The 21,275-nt window shown below is 33.7% G+C and overlaps 4 protein-coding genes across 14 annotated transcripts; 2 read left to right on the forward strand and 2 right to left on the reverse strand.

The window, feature by feature from the left end:
- The first annotated feature begins 3,117 nt into the window (after positions 1-3,117).
- Positions 3,118-5,502, forward strand: LOC125869171 (outer spore wall assembly protein SHE10-like). The gene has a single exon (XM_049549732.1). It carries the CDS (start codon positions 3,372-3,374, stop codon positions 5,304-5,306), a length of 1,935 nt encoding a protein of 644 aa, XP_049405689.1. The 5' UTR covers positions 3,118-3,371; the 3' UTR covers positions 5,307-5,502.
- Positions 5,503-6,481: 979 nt separating this feature from the next.
- Positions 6,482-19,287, forward strand: LOC125866914 (uncharacterized). Of its 11 annotated transcripts, XR_007446581.1 has the most exons (5): positions 6,528-6,559; positions 6,590-6,637; positions 8,577-9,036; positions 11,062-11,225; positions 14,073-14,444. XR_007446581.1 is itself a non-coding variant. In XM_049547308.1 (3 exons), the coding sequence occupies exon 2, from the start codon at positions 8,600-8,602 to the stop codon at positions 9,008-9,010; it is 411 nt and encodes a 136-aa protein (XP_049403265.1). In that variant the 5' UTR covers positions 6,482-6,637; positions 8,577-8,599; the 3' UTR covers positions 9,011-9,036; positions 14,073-14,444. The 11 variants fall into 11 exon arrangements, 7 of the variants coding, with proteins under 7 accessions (XP_049403265.1, XP_049403264.1, XP_049403263.1 ...); XR_007446580.1 differs by having other exon boundaries at positions 6,482-6,637; XR_007446582.1 differs by having other exon boundaries at positions 6,482-6,637; positions 11,102-11,225.
- LOC125866912 (UDP-glucose flavonoid 3-O-glucosyltransferase 6-like) lies at positions 11,608-14,355 on the reverse strand. The gene is made up of 3 exons (XM_049547299.1): positions 14,013-14,355; positions 12,618-13,312; positions 11,608-12,120 (listed from the first exon to the last, which is right to left on the reverse strand). The coding sequence occupies exons 1-3, from the start codon at positions 14,353-14,355 to the stop codon at positions 11,704-11,706; spliced, it is 1,455 nt and encodes a 484-aa protein (XP_049403256.1). The 3' UTR covers positions 11,608-11,703.
- On the reverse strand, positions 16,493-19,526 carry LOC125866913 (UDP-glucose flavonoid 3-O-glucosyltransferase 6-like). Its single transcript, XM_049547300.1, has 3 exons — positions 19,081-19,526; positions 17,695-18,386; positions 16,493-17,180 (listed from the first exon to the last, which is right to left on the reverse strand). Exons 1-3 carry the CDS (start codon positions 19,421-19,423, stop codon positions 16,764-16,766), a joined length of 1,452 nt encoding a protein of 483 aa, XP_049403257.1. The 5' UTR covers positions 19,424-19,526; the 3' UTR covers positions 16,493-16,763.
- Between the last annotated feature and the right edge of the window lie 1,749 nt (positions 19,527-21,275).

The following is a 21,275-nucleotide window of genomic DNA, read 5'->3' on the forward strand; positions in this document are numbered from 1 at the left end:
AATAACATGCTGGTGCCATGGGAGATGGTAATACATCATAGGAGATGTTTGTTTTTTGGAAAAATAGATTATGATGTTCTGAACTTAATTACAGTTTTCAAATATACATACTGGTGAATTAAGGGTAATTGCTCAATATCCAAGTATGTGCATAATTTGTCTATTTCTAAAATTGATTAGATCTTAATTTAACAAAAGTAAATAAATCTGTTTGTTTTTATTGAATGTAATTACTTTAAGATCTACATTATTAGTTGTGCTATTACAAGATATCCTTTCCAACTTGCTCTAAATAGAAGATCCCTTTTCCATGTGCTTTTTTTATAATTGGCAATACAACAAATGTTTCAAGCTGTCACTTTTAATATTTACTTGGCTTTTTCTAGAGATAATAAGCATTTCACTATTTCATTTTCCTTCTAAAGGCAAAAGTAGAACCTTTTTTTATTTACGTGAAATAAAGGGAAACAAAGTGCTTTTGGTGAAATATCTCTTTTTCTTTATTATCCTATCATCAATCAATGGTGCATTTGTCCTTTTCTGAAGTAAATGTTGGTCAAAGTCCTTTACTTACTTCAACAAACTCACTCTTGGTAAGGCCAAAAGCACTCTCATTACCCCCACTTTCTCCCTATGCACAAAATATTTATATTTTTTAGTGAAAATATAAAAATATTATATCCATTAAATTTAACTTTTGTATCCACCTATGTCCCTCCCTCTTGCCCTATAAGGCAACTATTATTTGAAGATTAAAGACACATTTTTTAATTGACTAATTTAACTTAAATATACCTCGAATTTGCAATATGAGTGAAATATACTCCTATATTCTAGGGATGTTTGAACACTTCTCTCAACTTTTAATTAAGAGCTTTATGGTCTGAGACCACTTGTTATATTATGTTGCAGATCAGGAGTGATTGAGGATGTACCTAATTTTAGTTAGTGAAGTAAATGAGTATTTTTAAAGCTGTCAATAATTCGAAAACAAAACTAATAATTCGCGTTAAGTTTAAGAATATTTTCAATACTTCTCTCAAAATTTTTAGATGGTCTAACTCCAAAATCATTCTTATAAATTACCTGCTACTAGTGAATTCTTAATGCATATACTAAAGATAGGCTAAAGTTATTGAATTCACGTGAACTAACACTCTCGATCTCTCCCTAGAGCCTAGAGGTGATTAAAATCTATAACGGACAATCATAATTCACGCGCGGTCTAATGCGCACCTTTTTATGTTGTGCATAGAAGCATCTAGCTCAGCTAACAAGTCAGACAACGAGGTACTTGTTTTAGTGAAAACCACTCCTACTCTCATTTGAGAACTGTTTATTCTTATTTTCTCGTTCAATATTAATTTGACAAAATTTTCGAGGAATAACAAATAAAATATATCATATACTAAATTTAATAGTTTGAAAATTGATTGTAGTTGTTAATAAGAATTTAGTGAAAAATATCTCTTGATTTTTAAGTCAGAGACGTAAAATTTAATAAAGTGAACAAGTAAAAGTGAACCGTGTAGACGTTGCCGGCGATTGTAGTGCACGGTCATAGGTGAAGCGTGAGACAGAGTTATGCTTCTTTTAGAGAGGACTAGCAAAAGTCACGTGCACTCTTGGATTCTTTTGTTTTCGCTTCCTTCTTTTTCCATGTGACCTTCCTTCAAATTCACCCCGAAAATGCTGTTTAATCACGATTATACCACTGCCTACTTGCCATCTGAATAACTCTCTTTCGTCACCATACGAGAATTGACTCGTATATATATGACCTTTATTATTCCCTTGTCCCAAGTTATATGATTTATTTTTTCTTTTTAGTCAATCTAACAAAGAATAATATATTTCTATATTAATAACAATTTAATTTTAAGATGTTTGTAATGATTTGTACTCACACAAACATTCATCATTTATTCACACCACAAGTTTCATCAATTTTTTTTTTAAACTTTATGTCAAATCAAACTAATTCATATAAAATGAAATGGAGAAAACATTATTATTATTATACTCAAAGTTGACCATCTTCTGATCTTGTGAAATATGACAACCAAACTTAGAAGCAGCACATGCTATGCAAGCTAGACTGAAGAGGACGTTTTAATATGCTATAGGAATCGGGGCCGGAGCCAACGTAAGAGTTGCGGGTTTATGGATTTTGGCTTAAATTATGAACCACAACTCATAAATTAATAATTTTGATTTCGTTTTTGGAAAATTACACTTTATATTGTTTGTGGGATGAGAATGATGAGAAATTAAATTGAGATGCAGATTAGAGTAGAAAATTGATAGATAGGGAAGTATTTTCTTACTTTTTAATAGAATTTAGACTTTGTGATAGGCTGAAGCATTGTATCTATCATAGTATAAACTTTATTTATATGATTTCTTACTTTAGTTATATGTTGTTTATTATGTTTTGGTGATTGCATTATTTCGTTGGTGTAACTGTGTGAATGTTTTTTTTTTTATTACTTGTCATGTTTTCTTTATTGATGTTTTGATATTTGTTACTATTTTGATTTGCGACACTTAAAATCGAAGATTCTCTGAAAATAGCCTCTCGCTAATATTTATGTACACTCTATTGTTGTTGGCGAGTTTACCGTTGAGAGACCTCATGTTGTTTACTTAATCTCTCTAATTATGGCTAATGTTTTGGGCTTTGTTTAATCGATTAGAGTTCCCTTTTTGTCATTACTGTGAATCTGGCAATATTAAATTGTACATTAGGCAATTAGCCCTACCCCATCAATCATCTAAAAGACAAACAACATTTCAATCATTTTCCGTATGGTATGTTTAAGATTATAAAATTATATGATATTTTGATATATTTTTACATATTTTTAGCTTAAGAACATAAGATTCACTAGTTTTATTTACTTTCTTAAATTTTAAGTCAAATCAAAATACAACATACCTAGTGAAGTCTCACTAAGTAGGTCTGAGTAGGATATAATATACGCAGATCTTATATTACCTCATGGACGTAGAAATATTATTTTCGAAAGGTTATTTGTGTCATGTCTAGACGAAAAGAGTATTACATTGTACATTAGACAATTAGCCCTACCCCAATAATCATCTAAAGACAAACAACATCTTAATCATCTTCCCATTTTCCCCCATAGCTTTTGCTTTCAACAAACTCCACACGCACATCTCCTTTTGCTACATTTTCTGTTTCTTCTGCCACAAAAAACACAGCTTTTCTACACTTTCAAACCCCACATGGATCCCCAATCCATGGCTACCTACAACAACAATGTGCTGAATACAAAGAAACCATTATCCCATTACTAGTGAAAACTCTTCATCTGTTTTATTGTACCCTTTCTACTTCTTCTTCTTCAATGAAACTAACCAAATCCATGCTTAGTCCTAGCCATGCTCGGCATGATCCACCTCTTACTCTTCCCACTTCCCTCAGCCGGAGGCTGAAAGCTAATGGCAGCATTAAAGGTGGACAATCCCCAGCTACTTTTCCTACTACCACCGGAAAGAAACGAGGGTCGGGTTTTGATAACCCGGAACCTTCGTCTCCGAAGGTGACTTGTATTGGTCAGGTGAAAATGAAGACGAAGAAGAAAGTTAGGCAAACACGGAATTTGTCTAATAGAAGGAGTGATATAAGTTTCAGGAAGTTGGAAGAAGAAAGGGGAGTTTTGATTCAGAATCAGAGGAGTTCTAGTGTGCATTTACAGGCGCAAGATCAATGTGCTGCGGCGGTGGCGGTGGCGCATAGAAATCAGAGATGGGTACATTTGCCAGTGACGATATATGAAGCTTTGAGAGAGTTAAGCTGTTTGTTTCCATGTCGGTCTTCGTGTTTTTCGAATGAGAAAGGAAAACAAGAGGATAAAGTTAATGGATCTAGAGAAGTTGATAATAATAATGGGCAGAGGAGATGTGAGGATGTTGTTGCTAGATGGCTAGTTGCATTGCAAGATGGTGAAGCAGATGACAAAACCAGAGGGATTGAGTTGGTGGTGACGAATAATGTGAAGGAAGAAGAAGACGAGAAAATGGAGGAAATGCAAAGTACTATGAGAAGCTCAAGAAGGCATGTGTTTGAAGGTATTGAGTTTAAGGATCATGATGATGGGAGTGTTGAAATGAAGGAAGAGAAAGCCAGAGTTAGCATTTGCATTCCGCCTAAAAATGCTTTGCTTCTAATGAGATGTCGATCTGATCCTATGAAAATGGCGGATATTACTAATCGATTCTGGGAATCACCTGCTCGAAAAGAAACTAATGAAGAAGTTGAAGTAGATGAGAAAGAAATCGGAGAAAATGCGGATGTGGAAGAACTAGTAGATACAGAAAACACCGAATGCAAAGTACTAGAGGAAACTAGTTGTGTTTCTGTAGATCTTGTGGAAAATGAAGAGAATGCAGAAGCAGAAAGTAGTAAAGATGAAGAAAAGCTCAAATGCCATGGATTAACACCAGAAACAGAGGAACAAGGTGAAGAAGAGAGTGTGATAAAGGCACTTGTAGCAGCAGTAGCAGTAGAAGTAAACTCCATTGTTGATGAAACAAATAATCAACTCCTTGAATCAGAGAAAAAAGAAGAAGAAGACAGCAGCATTCAGAGTTTTTCCTCTTTCTCAGAAAACGAAGAAGATGAAACATTGGACGAAGAACAAGAAGAAGAGAGATTCAAATCAATTATTAAAAAGGTAATTGAAGAAACACTTTTGTTAGAACACATTGATAGAGCAGATGCAAAACAAATTCAACACGAACACAGAGAAGAAGAAGAAGCAAAATCTGATGCAGCATTTTCAAACAATGAAATCGAAAAAGAATCGCGAAAACAACAGAACGAATCAATTCTTCCAGATTGCTTGCTACTAATGATGTGCGAACCCAAACTATCCATGGAAGTTTCCAAGGAAACATGGGTATACAGCAGCACCGAACTGAAACAAGCTAAAACAGTGACGAAGAAGAAGAAGAATGAAATTCCCGAGGATCCAAAGAGAAGGCGAAGCATTGACAAGAGTAAACAACAACGCCTCCTACAACCACCAAGGTCATCGTGTTCTTTTCCGGCGACCGGAGTTTCGCCGGCCATGTCCATGGCAACGATGATAGAGCAGAAACTGGTAAACTCAGTGGCGTACGAGCCGTTAGTGTTGACAAGGTGCAAGTCGGAGCCGATGAGGACGGCGGCAGGGGTAACGGCTAAGCTTGTGCCGGAGACTTGTTTCTGGAAGAATATGAAGATTGAGCCACATCGACGAGCGACGTTTGGGTTCGGGGCGGCTGGAGTCGGGTTTTGAGCTGACCCGAATTGTTCAAGAATTTGCGCTGTGATCAGTTGTACTTGCTCATTTACTCAGGCTGTACATTTTATTTTAAACCTTTTTTTTCAGGAATGTATTTTTAGTTTTTGTAGAAGAAGTAATCCTTTTTCAGTTTTTTTTTTTTTAATATTTCATGATCTAATTCGAGATTATCCATGATGTTTTTTTACAATTTTATTTTTTCTTGTAATTTATCAGTTCTAACAAATTATTTTTTTATATGATCACGATAGATATTTAGAATTTTTTTTATTAGAAGCGTCACCTTAGAAAAAAGTGTTAAAGTGTAGCATGTAGCCTCCTTTTTTCATACTAAAAGTTAAATGTTTCTCAAAGAAATGGACTTAGACTAGAAAATTTGACCATATCTAAACCAAGCACTAATAATTGTATTATTTCTAAATGGAATTAATATTAATCTATAGTTATAGATGCGTATTATAGACATGTGACACAGCCTGGTTTTGTATGCTAATTAGTGGCTTGTTTATTAGTGTGTCATGTGACACAGCCAATTCCCAACTAAAAACAGATCTACAATTGGAAATTAATACAAGTAAGATGAACAATGTGTCTTTGTAGGGAACTATAGATTTAAACGCTTGGACTTAAAATTGATTTCTCATGTTGTGATATCGTAGGCAAAAGATAAAATGATAATTCATCATCGAAAATGTATCACATACGTTGATTGTAGGAGATTATATATACTTGTTGAGTGGTTTAACAAATTAAGTCTTATATATTACTGATTCAGCTATAAAATACATTATTAATTAAAGAAACATCGATCAATTCAAGTATTAAATACGTTGATATTACGAGGTAATCAATGTCTATTACTATATTTGGAGATTATATATATTAAACTTTATATTGATAAACCTCTGTTAATCTATATATATTATTTTAATTAATAAAATTGACCTCAAGAGGTCGGTATATTAAAATAAATTAATAAATGACCTTTTGAGGTCGGTATATTTAGATTATTATTTAAACAATATTGATTTCTTGATGTCCATATTTATTAAAGATATTTAATAATTTTAATTGATAATGAGGTCGATATTTAATATATATATATATAAAAAAAAAAATTTTAAAGAATTTATTTTCCCCTTCCCCTCATTAAAGTGTTACTCAGGTGAAACCCGTCCCTCTTGAGTCTCAGTCTCACGCTGCTCCCAACTCGCAACTCACAGCAGGTCGCCGTCGCAGAAGCAGCAGTGCCGCACGTCGCCGTTGCAGCAGCAGTGGTGCCGCACGTCGCAGCAGCGCCGCACATCCATTCTGCAATTTCAAAGGTAATGAAAGTAGTTAACTAATTTGTTGGATCCAGAGACTTCAATTGCAGTAGTTAACTAATTTGTTGTGAAGCTTAGCCTCAAACAAAAACTTATTCAAAAGAGTTAAACCAATTAGAATTTAGAAGGGCATTTTTTTGATTATACAAGCGTGTATCTTTGTCAATTAGTTTTTTTTTTGGGCTAGTGTCGTGTTATGCTCTTTTGATTCATCATCTGTGGATATACTAATAATTTTTTATGGGTGATACAGGATTACTCTACTTTAATAATTAATAGTATGTCTTTATCCAACTTAAATAGATTTGAGGCAAAACTAAACGAACTCCACTGCATTCATTCATGTCAGTCATTTTCACAAGAGATTGAAGTAGCTAAAGAATCATATGAGCTTCATATATCACAGTTGTAATTGTGTGTATTACAGCTTAGTCTATGCAATGGTAAATCTTGTTTCATAAAGTTTGTGTCTTTTAGATGGTTTTTGAGTTTAAATTGATGATTTTGGATCCTCTCTGACTTTTCGTGAATTGGGTTTCTGTTTCTTGGTAGAATAAGTATATAAACATTGAGGAATTGTGTAATATTATACTGGGAAATTCTTAGAGTTTGTATTACGGCTTATGCTATGCCATGGTAAATCTTGTTTCATAAAGTTTGTGTCTTTTAGTTAGTTTTTGAGCTTCCATTGATGTTTTTGGACTTCTTTTTTGATGAACTTTTATTGACTGGAGTTCTGTTCCTTAGTAGTTGGGATTTGAACATTGAGGGAGTTGTGTGATATTATACTAAAAAATCGTAGAATATGGACTACTGCTTATGCTATGCAATGGTAAATCTTGTTTTATGAAGTTTGTGCCTATAAGTTGGTTTTTGAGCTTACATTGATGGTTTTGAATTGGTTCTTGGATTTCCTATATTGGGTTTCTGTTTCTCAGTAGTTGGCATTTGAAATTGGAAGTTGTGATATTATAGTTGAAAATAACATTCTATTTCTGATCAATTGACGCCTTCAACCATGTTTAAATACTAATTACTTCTATATGCTTCAAACAATAACCTACTATTGGGGTAATAGTCTCAACAATAAAGTATGTTGTTTTCTTCTTTCTTTCTAATAGAGAGCCTATGTACTCCATGCGTTTGATAAAATGCCCTAGGAAAAATAGTTTGTCATTAAGGGATCCTTTGGTAGCTGGTTAGAATTATGCAGGTATTAGTAAAATATGTATAAGTTATGCGGGTATTAGTTATTTCATCTTCTATCCTTAACAAAATAATATACAAATTCCCTCATACCTTGCATATCAAATGTTATACATGAATAACTTACTTCCTAACTTGCTACCAAACATTGTATAACTTAATGCATAAATTAATACTTGAGTAAATTGCTTCTTTACTAGCTACCAAACAACCCTTGAGTGCTCAGTTCGATTTGACCCATTCTTTCTCATTATTAGTAAGAATGTAAGTCCTTTAACAAGCATGTTTATTTGATGCCTTGTATTCTTTATATGATTCCTAGACTTGGTTTTCAAGAAATATATGCTTACTTATTACACTTCATGCTAGAAATTTAGGCAAATCTAGGGAGGAGGGTGTCCTTGTATTTGTTTTCTAGATTTTTTTAGATGGGGTGGGTGACACATAGCTAGTTATTTGGACCGTAACCAGTAGATGAAGGTAAGAGTATATGGTTGTTAAGTGATGGTTGTGTTATCTTCTTTAAGAAAAATGAGTGAAATGCAAACAATTTTTATAAACAAAATGTACCTTTCAAGCGATTACATATTACGTAATCAGGAGAATATAGTAAATATGACCAATACATAGTGAAAAAAATCATTAAATTTCTTGATTGGAAAAAGAGTGCGGAAAAGTTAAATTTTTTGTTTGCCTGTGGTGATTAGGACAGTTTGGAAATTTTTGGTTGCAGATATTGTATCAGATTGTCAAAGGATGCAGTTTCTAAAAGACATCGTACCTGCTGCATTGAACAATATAAACACAAAATTTATTGTTTTGGACAAAGGGAGGATAGATTTAGAAGGGCAACACAAGACGTGTTTGGCACTAGTTGCAGATGAGACAGCTGCGGTTCACTTTCAAATGTGGGGTGATGAATGTGATGTTTTTGAGCCTGGGGATATCATCCGGTTAGAAAATGGCATCTTTTCTTATATTCGCAATAACCGCAGTAACCATGTACTAAGGGCAGGTAAGCGAGGCAAGGCAGAAAAGGTGGGAGAGTTTACCATGGCCTATGTGGAGAAACCAAACATGAGTGAGATACATTGGATCCCTGATCCCAAGAATCCTAAGATATATTTGCCAGTGGATTTTACTTCTCACATTTCACCAACACATTGAGTATTGGGCAAACTTATATCTGACAGGTACTCTCCTTTAAACTCTCTTCCTCGATGGTTGCTTAAATATGATTCAATCGAGTTTATGTTAATCTATTCAGTTCAGATTCTTTGAAGGGTCTTATGATGCAGTATACTGATGATTGTGGGGATTGGTTCCTGTGGTTTGTAGAAAGCAATGCCTCTATTTATCTAGTTGGATTGACCTGAAACTCATATTGTGTGTGATTGTTTGATTATTATCAACTTCTCTGCTTCAATGTGCAAACAGATGAGAAAAAAATCCTTATATTTAGGTAAAGTTTTCCTATCTTGATCAAGAAAAAAGTTAATAAGTATGGATGAAGGGAAAATAAATACATAAGGAGTGGGAAAGGAAACTTGGTTAAGGCAATGGAAGGTTAGGCTGATCACTCTAGTAACCGTTTACGAGATGGCTTGTGCCCGTGTGCCTAATATTTCTGTACAAAGAAGATCCGGCACTGAGAAGTAAGTTTAACCAGTTGAAACTTTGTTCTTTTCATAAGTCAATAACTGTAAGTAACTTGTAGCTAAGGCTTTTTGTTGCAGTTTCTCCTCTTCATACACTACTCTCGACTTAGTAAGCTAACTTTACATCGTGGTTTACAACCAAATTTACCCTTTGTTTCTATCAAATGTATTCAACCAATTTTTCCCTTTTGTTCTCAAGTGTCTGAAATCCCTAATGAGACTACTGTCTCCCTTAGCTTTTTTTGTATGGTTACTAAGATGAATATATTTGTCAACTAATGAACAATGAAAGCACAAACAACAGATGTGGAAAGAAAAAAATACCTCGTAAAAAGTTGTGGCAATAAAGTGAAAGGAAGGTATTTGTCATTTTTTTTTCCAGATATGACCTTACAATAGTGGTATCCATTTATGAGATGACATTCGTGGCACATCTGTCCCTCTTACGGAACAAAGGAACTCTTCTCCCTCTTGAAAACGATGATATACCTTGATTTTTACTCCCATATGATAAAGTGACCCATAAGTGCTTACGAAGTGTATCCTCTAATATAATAGCAATGTTCAACACTCTAAAGAACCCTAAGTATTCTCTTGGACATATCAAATAGAAATGGAACCACTTATAAAGGACCAAAAGATGATATTGAAAGCCTACATTGAATGGAACACATTTACCTGTTTCGATTGGAAGATGCAATTCTCCTACTAGCACTTCTAGCTAGCCATCTTTAACAAGCTTAAGTAAGCACAAAATCTGCCATTAACTCATGATTTCCGTTGTTGATCATTAATGATTATTGGTAACGTTTGTTTATTTTTTGACCTACCAAAAAGCCTAAACTAATATAAATTAACATGCTTCAGCTGACAAATGGAAAGCTCATATGAAACATGCACTATGAAGAATGATTAGAAAGTAGATTCCTTGGCAGTAACTGTCAGATCAAACCACTGCATAGATTTGATGTTTAGAAACAATTAGATGAACTTAAGTGGAAGGGGGTATGATGAAGAATCAAAAATGAAAGGAACTATGTGTCATTTTCATGCAAATATTATAGAAACAACATCAAGCTGTAGATTTTCAAGGAAAACCAGCAAATTATACAACTTAAGCTTCTGCTATGTAGTTGATAAGAAATCAAAAGTAGAGCAACTTAGAAAATAGCTTCTTTTTTTTAACCATTAGACTTGGCTCTTTAAACTAATACTATGCAATAATTCTTTAGTATAGCCTGACATATGTATAGTTATTGGATTATATGTAAGGTCTTGAAATTAAAGAATGTAGTAAGAATTCTACCTCATCTCTATCTTCGTTTTGTATGTCCGTGGAAACTGAAAGTGATGACACATCAAACCATTCATATGGTTTAACCAGACCCATCCATTAACTTGTAAATAAACTTGTTTGCTGAGTTGCATGCCTTTGCAGATACTTCTTAATTGTAATATAGAAGGCTTGAGAAGACCATTTATATAGGTACAACATAAACATCGAGATCAAGTAATTAAAAGTTATACACAACAATTTTAAAAGCACAGAGTTTTTTTCAGTTAAGACTTGGAAGTAATATCAGCTTGATCATAACTACAGAGAGTAGAGATTAACTACTCTTCAACAGAAAGCAGGCTGGAACATCGGTTGAGTTGCTGCTTTCATTTGATGAGCTGATTCCATGACAATTACAGCTTACAAAAGAAATTTCACTCTTTCTATGGTGAGTTCTTCTTCTCTCTTTCAATTTTGTTCACTCTTTTTTTCTTAAATATTTTGTTTTCTTGTTATTTTCTGTAACACTCTTTTAAGTGGGTTCTTCTTCCTCTTTTCTTTTTTTTTTGCTTAATTTTTCATTTTGAATGGGGATGCTGATCTATATGTGCTTGGGCGTGTGAGCTAAAAAATATTTGAAATATTTGTATGTCATGTGAAACAAATTGAGCTAAAAAAAGATATTATAACAACTAATACAATCTTGGTCGTGCTCAGCACGGGCCACCTTTACTAGTAGCTTAGAAACGAGGGTACAGAACCAACTTTATTGATCAAATTACAATAACAATAACATACTCCACGTAATCCACAAGTGGGGTTAGGGGAGAGTAAAGTGTACACAAACCTTACCCCTACCTTGTAGAGGTAGAGAGGTTGTTTCTGATAGACCCTCGGCTCAAGGAAAAACATATCAAAGCAGCTAATCATTGAGTATTCTCCATGATACTCTGGATGAAACCTCCAACAGAAGTGTAAGAAGAGCCACCTTCCATGGTTGTTGCTCTGCTCTTCTCCTTCATCTCCTTTACTTTCATCCGTATTTTATTTTCAGGGTCCATAAGTTCCCTTATTGCTTTCTCAATCTCCTCTGCTTTCACTATAACTTCTTGGCCCATCGTCCCTGTCGGTTCTTTCCTGTAATCCATCTTAATCTCGACTGCCATTTCCAAATCTTTAACCAACTGAAATGCATTTGCTTGCTGCTCTGCGTACATTGGCCAAGTAGCCATTGGCACTCCAAAATAGATGCTTTCCAAAGTCGAATTCCATCCACAGTGCGACACAAAGCCACCCACTGCTTTGTGAGATAAAATGGCCAATTGAGGTGCCCATCCTATCACCTGTTGAAAAATTGTAGAGATGGAATAATAAGATGCAATGATTAGTAATACAAGATAAAATGAAGTTAATGGTACACTATGAAAGGTGTTGTCTTCAGAGTAGATTTTATATCTAGATAACAAGTGACAATGTACTCCCAAAATACAATGCATCATCCAGAAATTTTGTAGTGTATACTCGAATAGAAGTTCGGGGAACTCTTAAATCTCTCAACTGTTATAGGAATTTGGAGTGAAAAAAAGAAAGAACAGGGATTCTTGAAGAGGGTGAGAAAACCAGGAGCCAAAAGATAAAATTATGAAAAATTGGATATGTTTTTTTTTTTTTTAAATAAAATAAAATGTTATTCTTTTTAATACGCTAGGTTTTAAATCATTCAAAATAAAATCAACGCGCCTCCAGTCTTAACCAAAGGTTTCAGGTTCGAGCTTTGAATATGGATTAGGGACCTGGCTCTATATGAAAAAAAGAAAAGAAAGAAAAACAACAACAATACCTTTCCAATCCCTTGTGTTCTTTGCAAGAACCCTTCTGGCAATACTTCTTCAAAATTTTCATAGTCACCTGGAAGTCTTGCATCTTTCTGTGGTGGTTGTCTCAATGCCCACAAAAACCGACACCCACTATTCTCGAGAGCATATGTTATTTCCTTAACTTGCTCTACCGTAAAACTTCCTCCGCTACCAAAACAGAGGAACACTACAGATGAAGGGGGTTGTTCATCTAACCATTTCATCATGTTCTGGTCTGATGAACTCAAGTTGTCACGTTGAGCATTATTATTAAGGTTCAACACCGGTCCCACAGGGTAAACCGGTGGTATATTCTTGTCTCGTGAGAGGGAGTTTATCGCGTGAGAATCCAGTTCAGGAAAGGTATTAATCATTATACCTTTGGTTTCTCGAAACCTTCTTGTAAGGTCAAGACACATGGTGGAACCTCCTTCCTTGTCTAACATGGGAGAGGGCAAACATTTTGCAGGAAATGGATTGAAATATGTTGATATAGAAAGTTCTGCTTCAGGGTCATCTTTATAATTAGTAATATCTCTTCCAAAGTCATCACTAAGGCTCTGTATATGGAACTGAAGACCAAGAGTTGCTGCACCACAGGTGTAGAAAACATAGGTTGGTAGCTCGAATTCATTGGCCACGTCTATCATAGAGGTGCAAAATAAGTCGATGACAATACCTGCACGTTAATATCACATATAATTACTAGAACTTTACCCATCGAAAGACTAAAATTTCAAAACTGTCATTGTAGCATAAAAAATAAAAACTAAGCTTTACTCTACCCACAATAACAATAAAGTCATTGAAATACTTTTTCTAGTCGCGTTAAATTGAGAAGGTTGGTGTAGTGGCGCAACACCCCTTTCAACTTAAATACTCCCTCTGTCATAATTTATGCGGTATCATTTGGATTTGGATAGTCAAACTTTTAAAATTTGACCATAAATTCGGGTATAGAATCTTTAAGCTTTTGGAAATAAAATTCATATTCAAAAATTACAACAAATCATAATAATTAATAATTTTAAATAATTAAAAGGCACATTAAAATATCATAGTTAAGAAAAACTATTTGGCTCTCGAAATTCAAGAAGTATCATAAAGTTTGGATGGAAGGAAGGAAGTATCAATTTTATTTTTTTTTGGCAATAGTGGTCGAACTCATGACATGCATCTAGTCTATAAATCACAAATTGTGTGCTGATCACCTATGCTGCTCAAACTCTCCCAAAATTTATATACATTACTTTTGAAGTATCCGACACACACCCGCCAACATTTTTGAATTGTCTAAGTAACATTGCTTATTACTGAACCAAAGCTTTGGACAGATAAAGTTAAAATAATCATACATGGAATGAATTTGAAATATATACCTGCTAGTGTAATATTTGATTGTGACTTGATAATTTCAGCTACAACATCTCTAACTGCAGGCTTATGAGCAGGAATAAAGGAGGTGAAAAGGTTACTTTTGAGTAGCTGCAAAACAGTGTCATCTTGAGGGAGTTGAATGAATTTCAAACTTGAGCTGAAATTGGTTAATGATTGAATATAAGAAGGGAGTTTGTTGTCATGAGGTGATTGGATAATGAGAACTGTAATGGACATGTTTTTTTCTCTAGTTATGAGAAGCTTTGCCATTTCTACTGTGGATACTAAATGACCAATTCCTGGACTAGGAATGAAGATCAACTCTATTTTCTTGGTACTTGTCATTTTTTTCTTCTTTTTTTGGTACAAACTTGTACTTTTGATATTGTTTGAAACTTAAAAGAGGAAAATGGACTTTGTGGATTGGAGTGTAATATTGGTATTGATAATAATGATCCTTGTGATTGGTTATATATAAGGCCAAGATATGTAAGAAGTATGTGGGGACAAAACGTGAGTTGTCTTGGTCATCAAGAGTGAGAATGATGGTGCATTCGATGTGTAGCCTTATGGTCAATAAAATTAATAAAAATAATGTAGATGAGTTTTAAATTCAATAGAGATGAAAAAGAAAAAAATTAAGACTTGCTTAAGTTTTGATGGATGATGTTCAAATATATAATTGAAATGCACGTAAATTGATTCGAATTGTTAACATTATGAATCCCAAAAAGAATGATAATGATGAACATTAGGTGGTTCTTTTTATCTGTTCTAAACTTGGTAGACAAAGTTATCATATCTCGTGAGATTAATTGAAATGCGCAAAAGCTGATAGGGACAGCACATTCAGTTAAAAAAAAAATTGGCAATGATGTCATGGCATAGGTGGAAGAAATTTACTATTATATAAGATAAGAATCTAGAAGGTGTTAAGACAGTGGAAGTATCCAAGTGGTGAAAAAGAAGGTTTTGTCGTGGTGATCAATTAAATGATGTCATGGCTTTGCTGGTTTGTCTTTTGGATATGAAACATTTGTTTTTTAATCTTTTCTAGCGTTCAATCATAGATTTAATTGAAGTATAAAAAAAAAGAAATATGTTTCTGATAATAGCAATGTTCAACACCCTTAAGGACCCTAAGTATATTCTTGGACATATCGAATAGAGATGGAATCACTTATAAAGGACCAAAGGATGATATTGAAAGCCCACATTGAATGAAACACATTTACCTGTTTCGACTGGAAGATGCAATTCTCCTATTAGCACTTGTAGCTAGCCATCTTTGACCAGCTTAAGCAAGCACAAAATCTGCCATTAACTCATGATTTCCATTGTTGATTATTAATGATTATTGGTAACCTTTGTTTATTTTTTGACTTACCAAAAAGCCTAAACTAATATAAATTAACATGCTTCAGCTGACAAATGGAAAGCTCATATGAAACATGCACTATGAAGAATGATTAGAAAGTAGATTCCTTGGCAGTAACTGTCAGATCAAACCACTGCATAGATTTGATGTTTAGAAACAATTAGATGAACTTAAGTGGAAGGGGGTATGATGAAGAATCAAAAATGAAAGGAACTATGTGTCATTTTCATGCAAATATTATAGAAACAACATCAAGCTGCAGATTTTCAAGGAAAACCAGCAAATTATACAACTTAAGCTTCTGCTATGTAGTTGATAAGAAATCAAAAGTAGAGCAACTTAGAAAATAGCTTCTTTTTTTTAACCATTAGACTTGGCTCTTTAAACTAATACTATGCAATAATTCTTTAGTATAGCCTGACATATGTATAGTTATTGGATTATATATAAGGTCTTGAAATTAAAGAATGTAGTAAGAATTCTACCTCATCTCTATCTTCGTTTTGTATGTCCGTGGAAACTGAAAGTGATGACACATCAAACCATTCATATGGTTTAACCAGACCCATCCATTAACTTGTAAATAAACTTGTTTGCTGAGTTGCATGCCTTAGCAGATACTTCTTAATTGTAATATAGAAGGCTTGAGAAGACCATTTATATAGGTACAACATAAACATCTAGATCAAGTAATTAAAAGTTATACACAACAATTTTAAAAGCACTAAGTTTTTTTCAGTTAAGACTTGGAAGTAATATCAGCTTGATCATAACTACAGAGAGTAGAGATTAACTACTCTTCAACAGAAAGCAGGCTGGAACATCGGTTGAGTTGCTGCTTTCATTTGATGAGCTGATTCCATGACAATTACAGCTTACAAAAGAAATTTCACTCTTTCTATGGTGGGTTCTTCTTCTCTCTTTCATTTTTGTTCACTCTTTTTTTCTTAAATATTTTGTTTTCTTGTTATTTTCCGTAACACTCTTTTAAGTGGGTTCTTCTTCCTCTTTTCTTTTTTTTGCTTAATTTTTCGTTTTGAATGGGGATGCTGATCTATATGTGCTTGGGCGTGTGAGCTAAAAACTATTTGAAGTATTTGTATGTCATGTGAAACAAATTGAGCTAAAAAAGATATTATAACAACTAATACAATCTTGGTCGTGCTCAGCACGGGCAACCTTTACTAGTAGCTTAGAAACGAGGGTACAGAACCAACTTTATTGATCAAATTACAACAACAACATACTCTACGTAATCCACAAGAGGGGTCGGGGGAGAGTAAAGTGTACGCAAACCTTACCCCTACCTTGTAGAGGTAGAGAGGTTGTTTCTGATAGACCCTCAGCTCAAGGAAAAACATAGCAAAGCAGCTAATCATTGAGTATTCTCCATGATACTCTGGATGAAACCTCCAACAGAAGTGTAAGAAGAGCCACCTTCCATGGTTGTTGCTCTGCTCTTCTCCTTCATCTCCTTTACTTTCATCCGTATTTTATTTTCAGGGTCCATAAGTTCCCTTATTGCTTTCTCAATCTCTTCTGCTTTCACTATAACTTCTTGGCCCATCGTCCCTGCCGGTTCCTTTCTGTAATCCATCTTAATCTCGACTGCCATTTCCAAATCCTTAACCAACTGAAACGCATTTGCTTGCTGCTCTGCGTACATTGGCCAAGTAGCCATTGGCACTCCAAAATAGATGCTTTCCAAAGTCGAATTCCATCCACAGTGCGACACAAAACCACCCACTGCTTTGTGAGATAAAATGGCCAATTGAGGTGCCCATCCTATCACCTGTTGAAAAATAGTAGAGATGGAAATAATAAGATGCTATGATTATTAATAAAAGATAAAATGAAGTTGCAATGTGAAACAATAATAGCGCACTATGAAAGGCGCTGTCTTCAAAGTAGATTTTATATCTAGATAACGAGTGACAGCGTACTCCCAAAATACAATGCATCATCTAGAAATTTTGTAATGTATACTCGAATAGAAGTTCGGAGAACTCTTAAATCTCTCAACTGTTTATATAGGAATTTGGAGCCAAAAAAAGAAAGAACATGGATTCTTGAAGAGGGTGAGAAAATGAGGAGCCAACAGATAAAATTATGAAAAATTGGATATGTTATTTTTAAGAAAATAAAATAAAATGTTATTCTTTTTAGCACGCTAGGTTTTAAATCATTCAAAATAAAATCAACGCGCCTCCAGTCTTAACCAAAGGTTTCAGGTTCGAGCTTTGAATATGGATCAGGGACCTGGCTCTATATGAAAAAAAGAAAAGAAAGAAAAACAACAACAATACCTTTCCAATCCCTTGTGTTCTTTGCAAGAACCCTTCTGGCAATACTTCTTCAAAATTTTCATAGTCACCTGGAAGTCTTGCATCTTTCTGTGGTGGTTGTCTCAATGTCCACAAAAACCGACACCCACTATTCTCGAGAGCATATGTTATTTCCTTAACTTGCTCTACCGTAAAACTTCCTCCGCTACCAAAACAGAGAAACACTACAGATGAAGGGGGTTGATCATCTAACCATTTCATAATATTCTGGTCTGATGAACTCAAGTTCTCACCTTGAACGTTATTAAGGTTCAATACCGGTCCCACAGGGTATACTGGTGGTATATTCTTGTCTCGTGAGAGGGCGTTTATCGCGTGAGAATCCAGTTCAAGAAAGGTATTAATCATTATACCTTTGGTTTCTCGAAACCTTCTTGTAAGGCCAAGAAACATGGTGGAACCTCCTTCCTTGTCTAACGCGACAGAGGGCAAACATTTTGCAGGAAATGGATTGAAATATGTTGATATAGAAAGTTCTGCTTCAGGGTCATCTTTGTAATTAGTAATATCTCTTCCAAAGTCATCACTAAGGCTCTGTATATGGAACTGAAGACCAAGAGTAGCTGCACCACAGGTGTAGAAAACATAGGTTGGTAGCTCGAATTCATTGGCCACGTCTATCATAGAGGTGCAAAATAAGTCGATGACAATACCTGCACGTTAATATCACATATAATTACTAGAACTTTACCCATCGAAAGACTAAAATTTCAAAACTATCATTGTAACATAAAAAATAAAAACTAAGCTTTACTCTACCCACAATAACAATAAAGTCATTGAAATACTTTCTCTAGTCGCGTTAAATTGAGAGGGTTGGTGTAGTTGGGGGAACACCCCTTTCAACTTAAATACTCGCCCTGTCATAATTTAGGCGGCATCATTTGGATTCGGAGAGTCAAACTTTTAAATTTTGACAATGAATTCAGAAATAGAATCTTTAAGCTTTTGGAAATAAAATTCTTATTTGAAAACTACTTAAAAAATATAATAAGTCACAATAACCAATAATTTTAAATACTTAAGAGGCACATTAAAATATCATAGTTAAGAAAAACTATTTGAATCTCGAAATCCAAGAAGTATCATAAAGTTTGGACGGAAGTACCAATCTTTTTTTTTTGCTGTAGCGGTCGAACTCATGACATGCATCTAGTCTATAAATCACAAGTTGTGCGCTTATCACCTATGTTACTCTCCAAAAAATTATATACACTACTTTTGGAGTATCCGACACATACCTGTCGACATTTTTGAAGAATCTAAGAAACATCGCTTATTACTGAACCAAAGCTTTGGACAGATAAAGTTAAATAATCATACATGGAATGAATTTGAAATATATACCTGCTAGTGTAATATTTGATTGTGACTTGATAATTTCAGCTACAACATCTCTAACTGCAGGCTTATGAGCAGGAATAAAGGAGGTGAAAAGGTTACTTTTGAGTAGCTGCAATACAGTGTCATCTTGAGGGAGTTGAATGAATTTCAAACTTGAGCTGAAATTGGTTAATGATTGAATATAAGAAGGGAGCTTGTTGTCATGAGGTGAGTGGATAATGAGAACTGTAATGGACATAATTTTTTCTCTAGTTATGAGAAGCTTTGCCATTTCTACTGTGGATACTAAATGACCAATTCCTGGACAAGGAATGAAGATCAACTCTATTTTCTTGGTACTTGTCATTTTTTTCTTCTTTTTTTTGGGTACAAACTTGTACTTTTGATATTGTTTGAACTTAATAGAGGAAAGTGGACTTTGTGGATTGGAGTGTATTATTGGTATGATAATGATGACCCATGTGATTGGTTATATATAAGGCCAAGATATGTAAGAAATATGTGGGGACATAGAGTGAGTTGCCTTGGTCATCAAGAGCGAGAATGATGGTGCATTCGATGTGTAGCCTAATGGTCAATAAAAATTAATATAAATAATGTAGATGAGTTTTAAATTCAATAGAGATGAAAAAGGAAAAAAATTAAGACTTGCTTAAGTTTTGGTGGATGATGTTCAAATATATAATTGAAATGCACGTAAATTGATTCGAATTGTTATCATTATGAATCCCAAAAAGAATGATAATGATGAACATTAGGTGGTTCTTTTTATCTGTCCTAAACTTGGTAGATAGAGTTATCATATCTCGTGAGATTAATTGAAATGCGTGAAAGCTGATAGGGACAGCACAATAATTTGACAATGATGTCATGGCATAGGTGGAAGAAATTTAGGGATCGTTTGGTAGAGTGTATTAGGAAAAATAACGCATGCGTTAGCATTGTGTATTACTAGTACCTTGTTTGGTACTCTTTTCCAACCTATGTATAACTAATGCTTGCATTAGTTATACACTCTATTGTGTATTAAGGTGTGTATTGCTAATACCATGGATTTCTAGGTATTAGCAATGCAATGGTTTTAATGCATGCATTAGATTAACTAATGACAAAACTATCCTCTAATAATAATAATAATAATAATAATAATAATAATAATAATAATAATTATAATAATTATTATAATTATAATTATAATAATAATAATAATAATAATAATTATAATAATAATAATTATAATTATAATAATAATAATTATTATTATTTTTTTTTGTAAAAGAATGTGGGGGTATTTTTGTAAACAAATATTTTTTTAATAGTCTTTATACAAGGCTTGCTATTTTCAAACATAAAACCAAACAATGTATAAGAAATAATGCAAGCATAACTAATGCAAGCATTACTAATGCTTGCATTACTAATGCATGCATTACTAATACATCATATTCAGCATTATTCTTATACGCTCTACCAAACGACCCCTTATTGTATAAGATAAGAATCTAGAAGGTGTTAAGACACTGGAAGTATCCAAGTAAGAGGGTCGTGGTGTGGTGATCAATTAAATGATGTCATGGCTTTGCTGGTTTGTCTTTTGGATATGCAACATTTGTTTTTTAATCTTTTCTAACGTTCGATCATAGGTTTAATTGAAATATAAAGAAAAGAAATATGTTTCTGAAATTTTAATCTTTTTAAAGATAAATTTTCAAAAGTAATCGAATTTCATGAATAAACAATATTTTTAATATTATTTTTTTCGAAATTTACTTTTAAAATCTATGATTAAATAAAAGTTTTGTTTGGTGTTTATGATTTTACTTCCCAAGAAAAGAGGATTTTGGCTGTTGATAAAATTTATTGATATGTCATTATCATTATATGATAAATATTGTTGTAACGTGTAGAATACTTTACCAGATAACCATTTATTTGATAAAAAATGATTATGTTAAATAAAAATATGTTTTTTTGCTGACCAACAAATTTCTTCTCTCCAAAATTGAAGCTCAAGTAGAAAATTATTTTAAATTCTATCTTTGTTTAATTAAAATGTGGACGTATGTATACACTGTGGCGGACCCATGATTTTCGTTCAAGGGATTCAAAAAATAAAAGTATAAACATGTAAATAAGCCTATATATATCTATAGAAATACAAAAAATTTACTTTATATATATAGTGTAATTAGAGACCA

This window comes from Solanum stenotomum, chromosome 6 (genome assembly GCF_019186545.1).
Source record: "Solanum stenotomum isolate F172 chromosome 6, ASM1918654v1, whole genome shotgun sequence".
NCBI classification, from domain to species: Eukaryota; Viridiplantae; Streptophyta; class Magnoliopsida; order Solanales; family Solanaceae; genus Solanum; species Solanum stenotomum.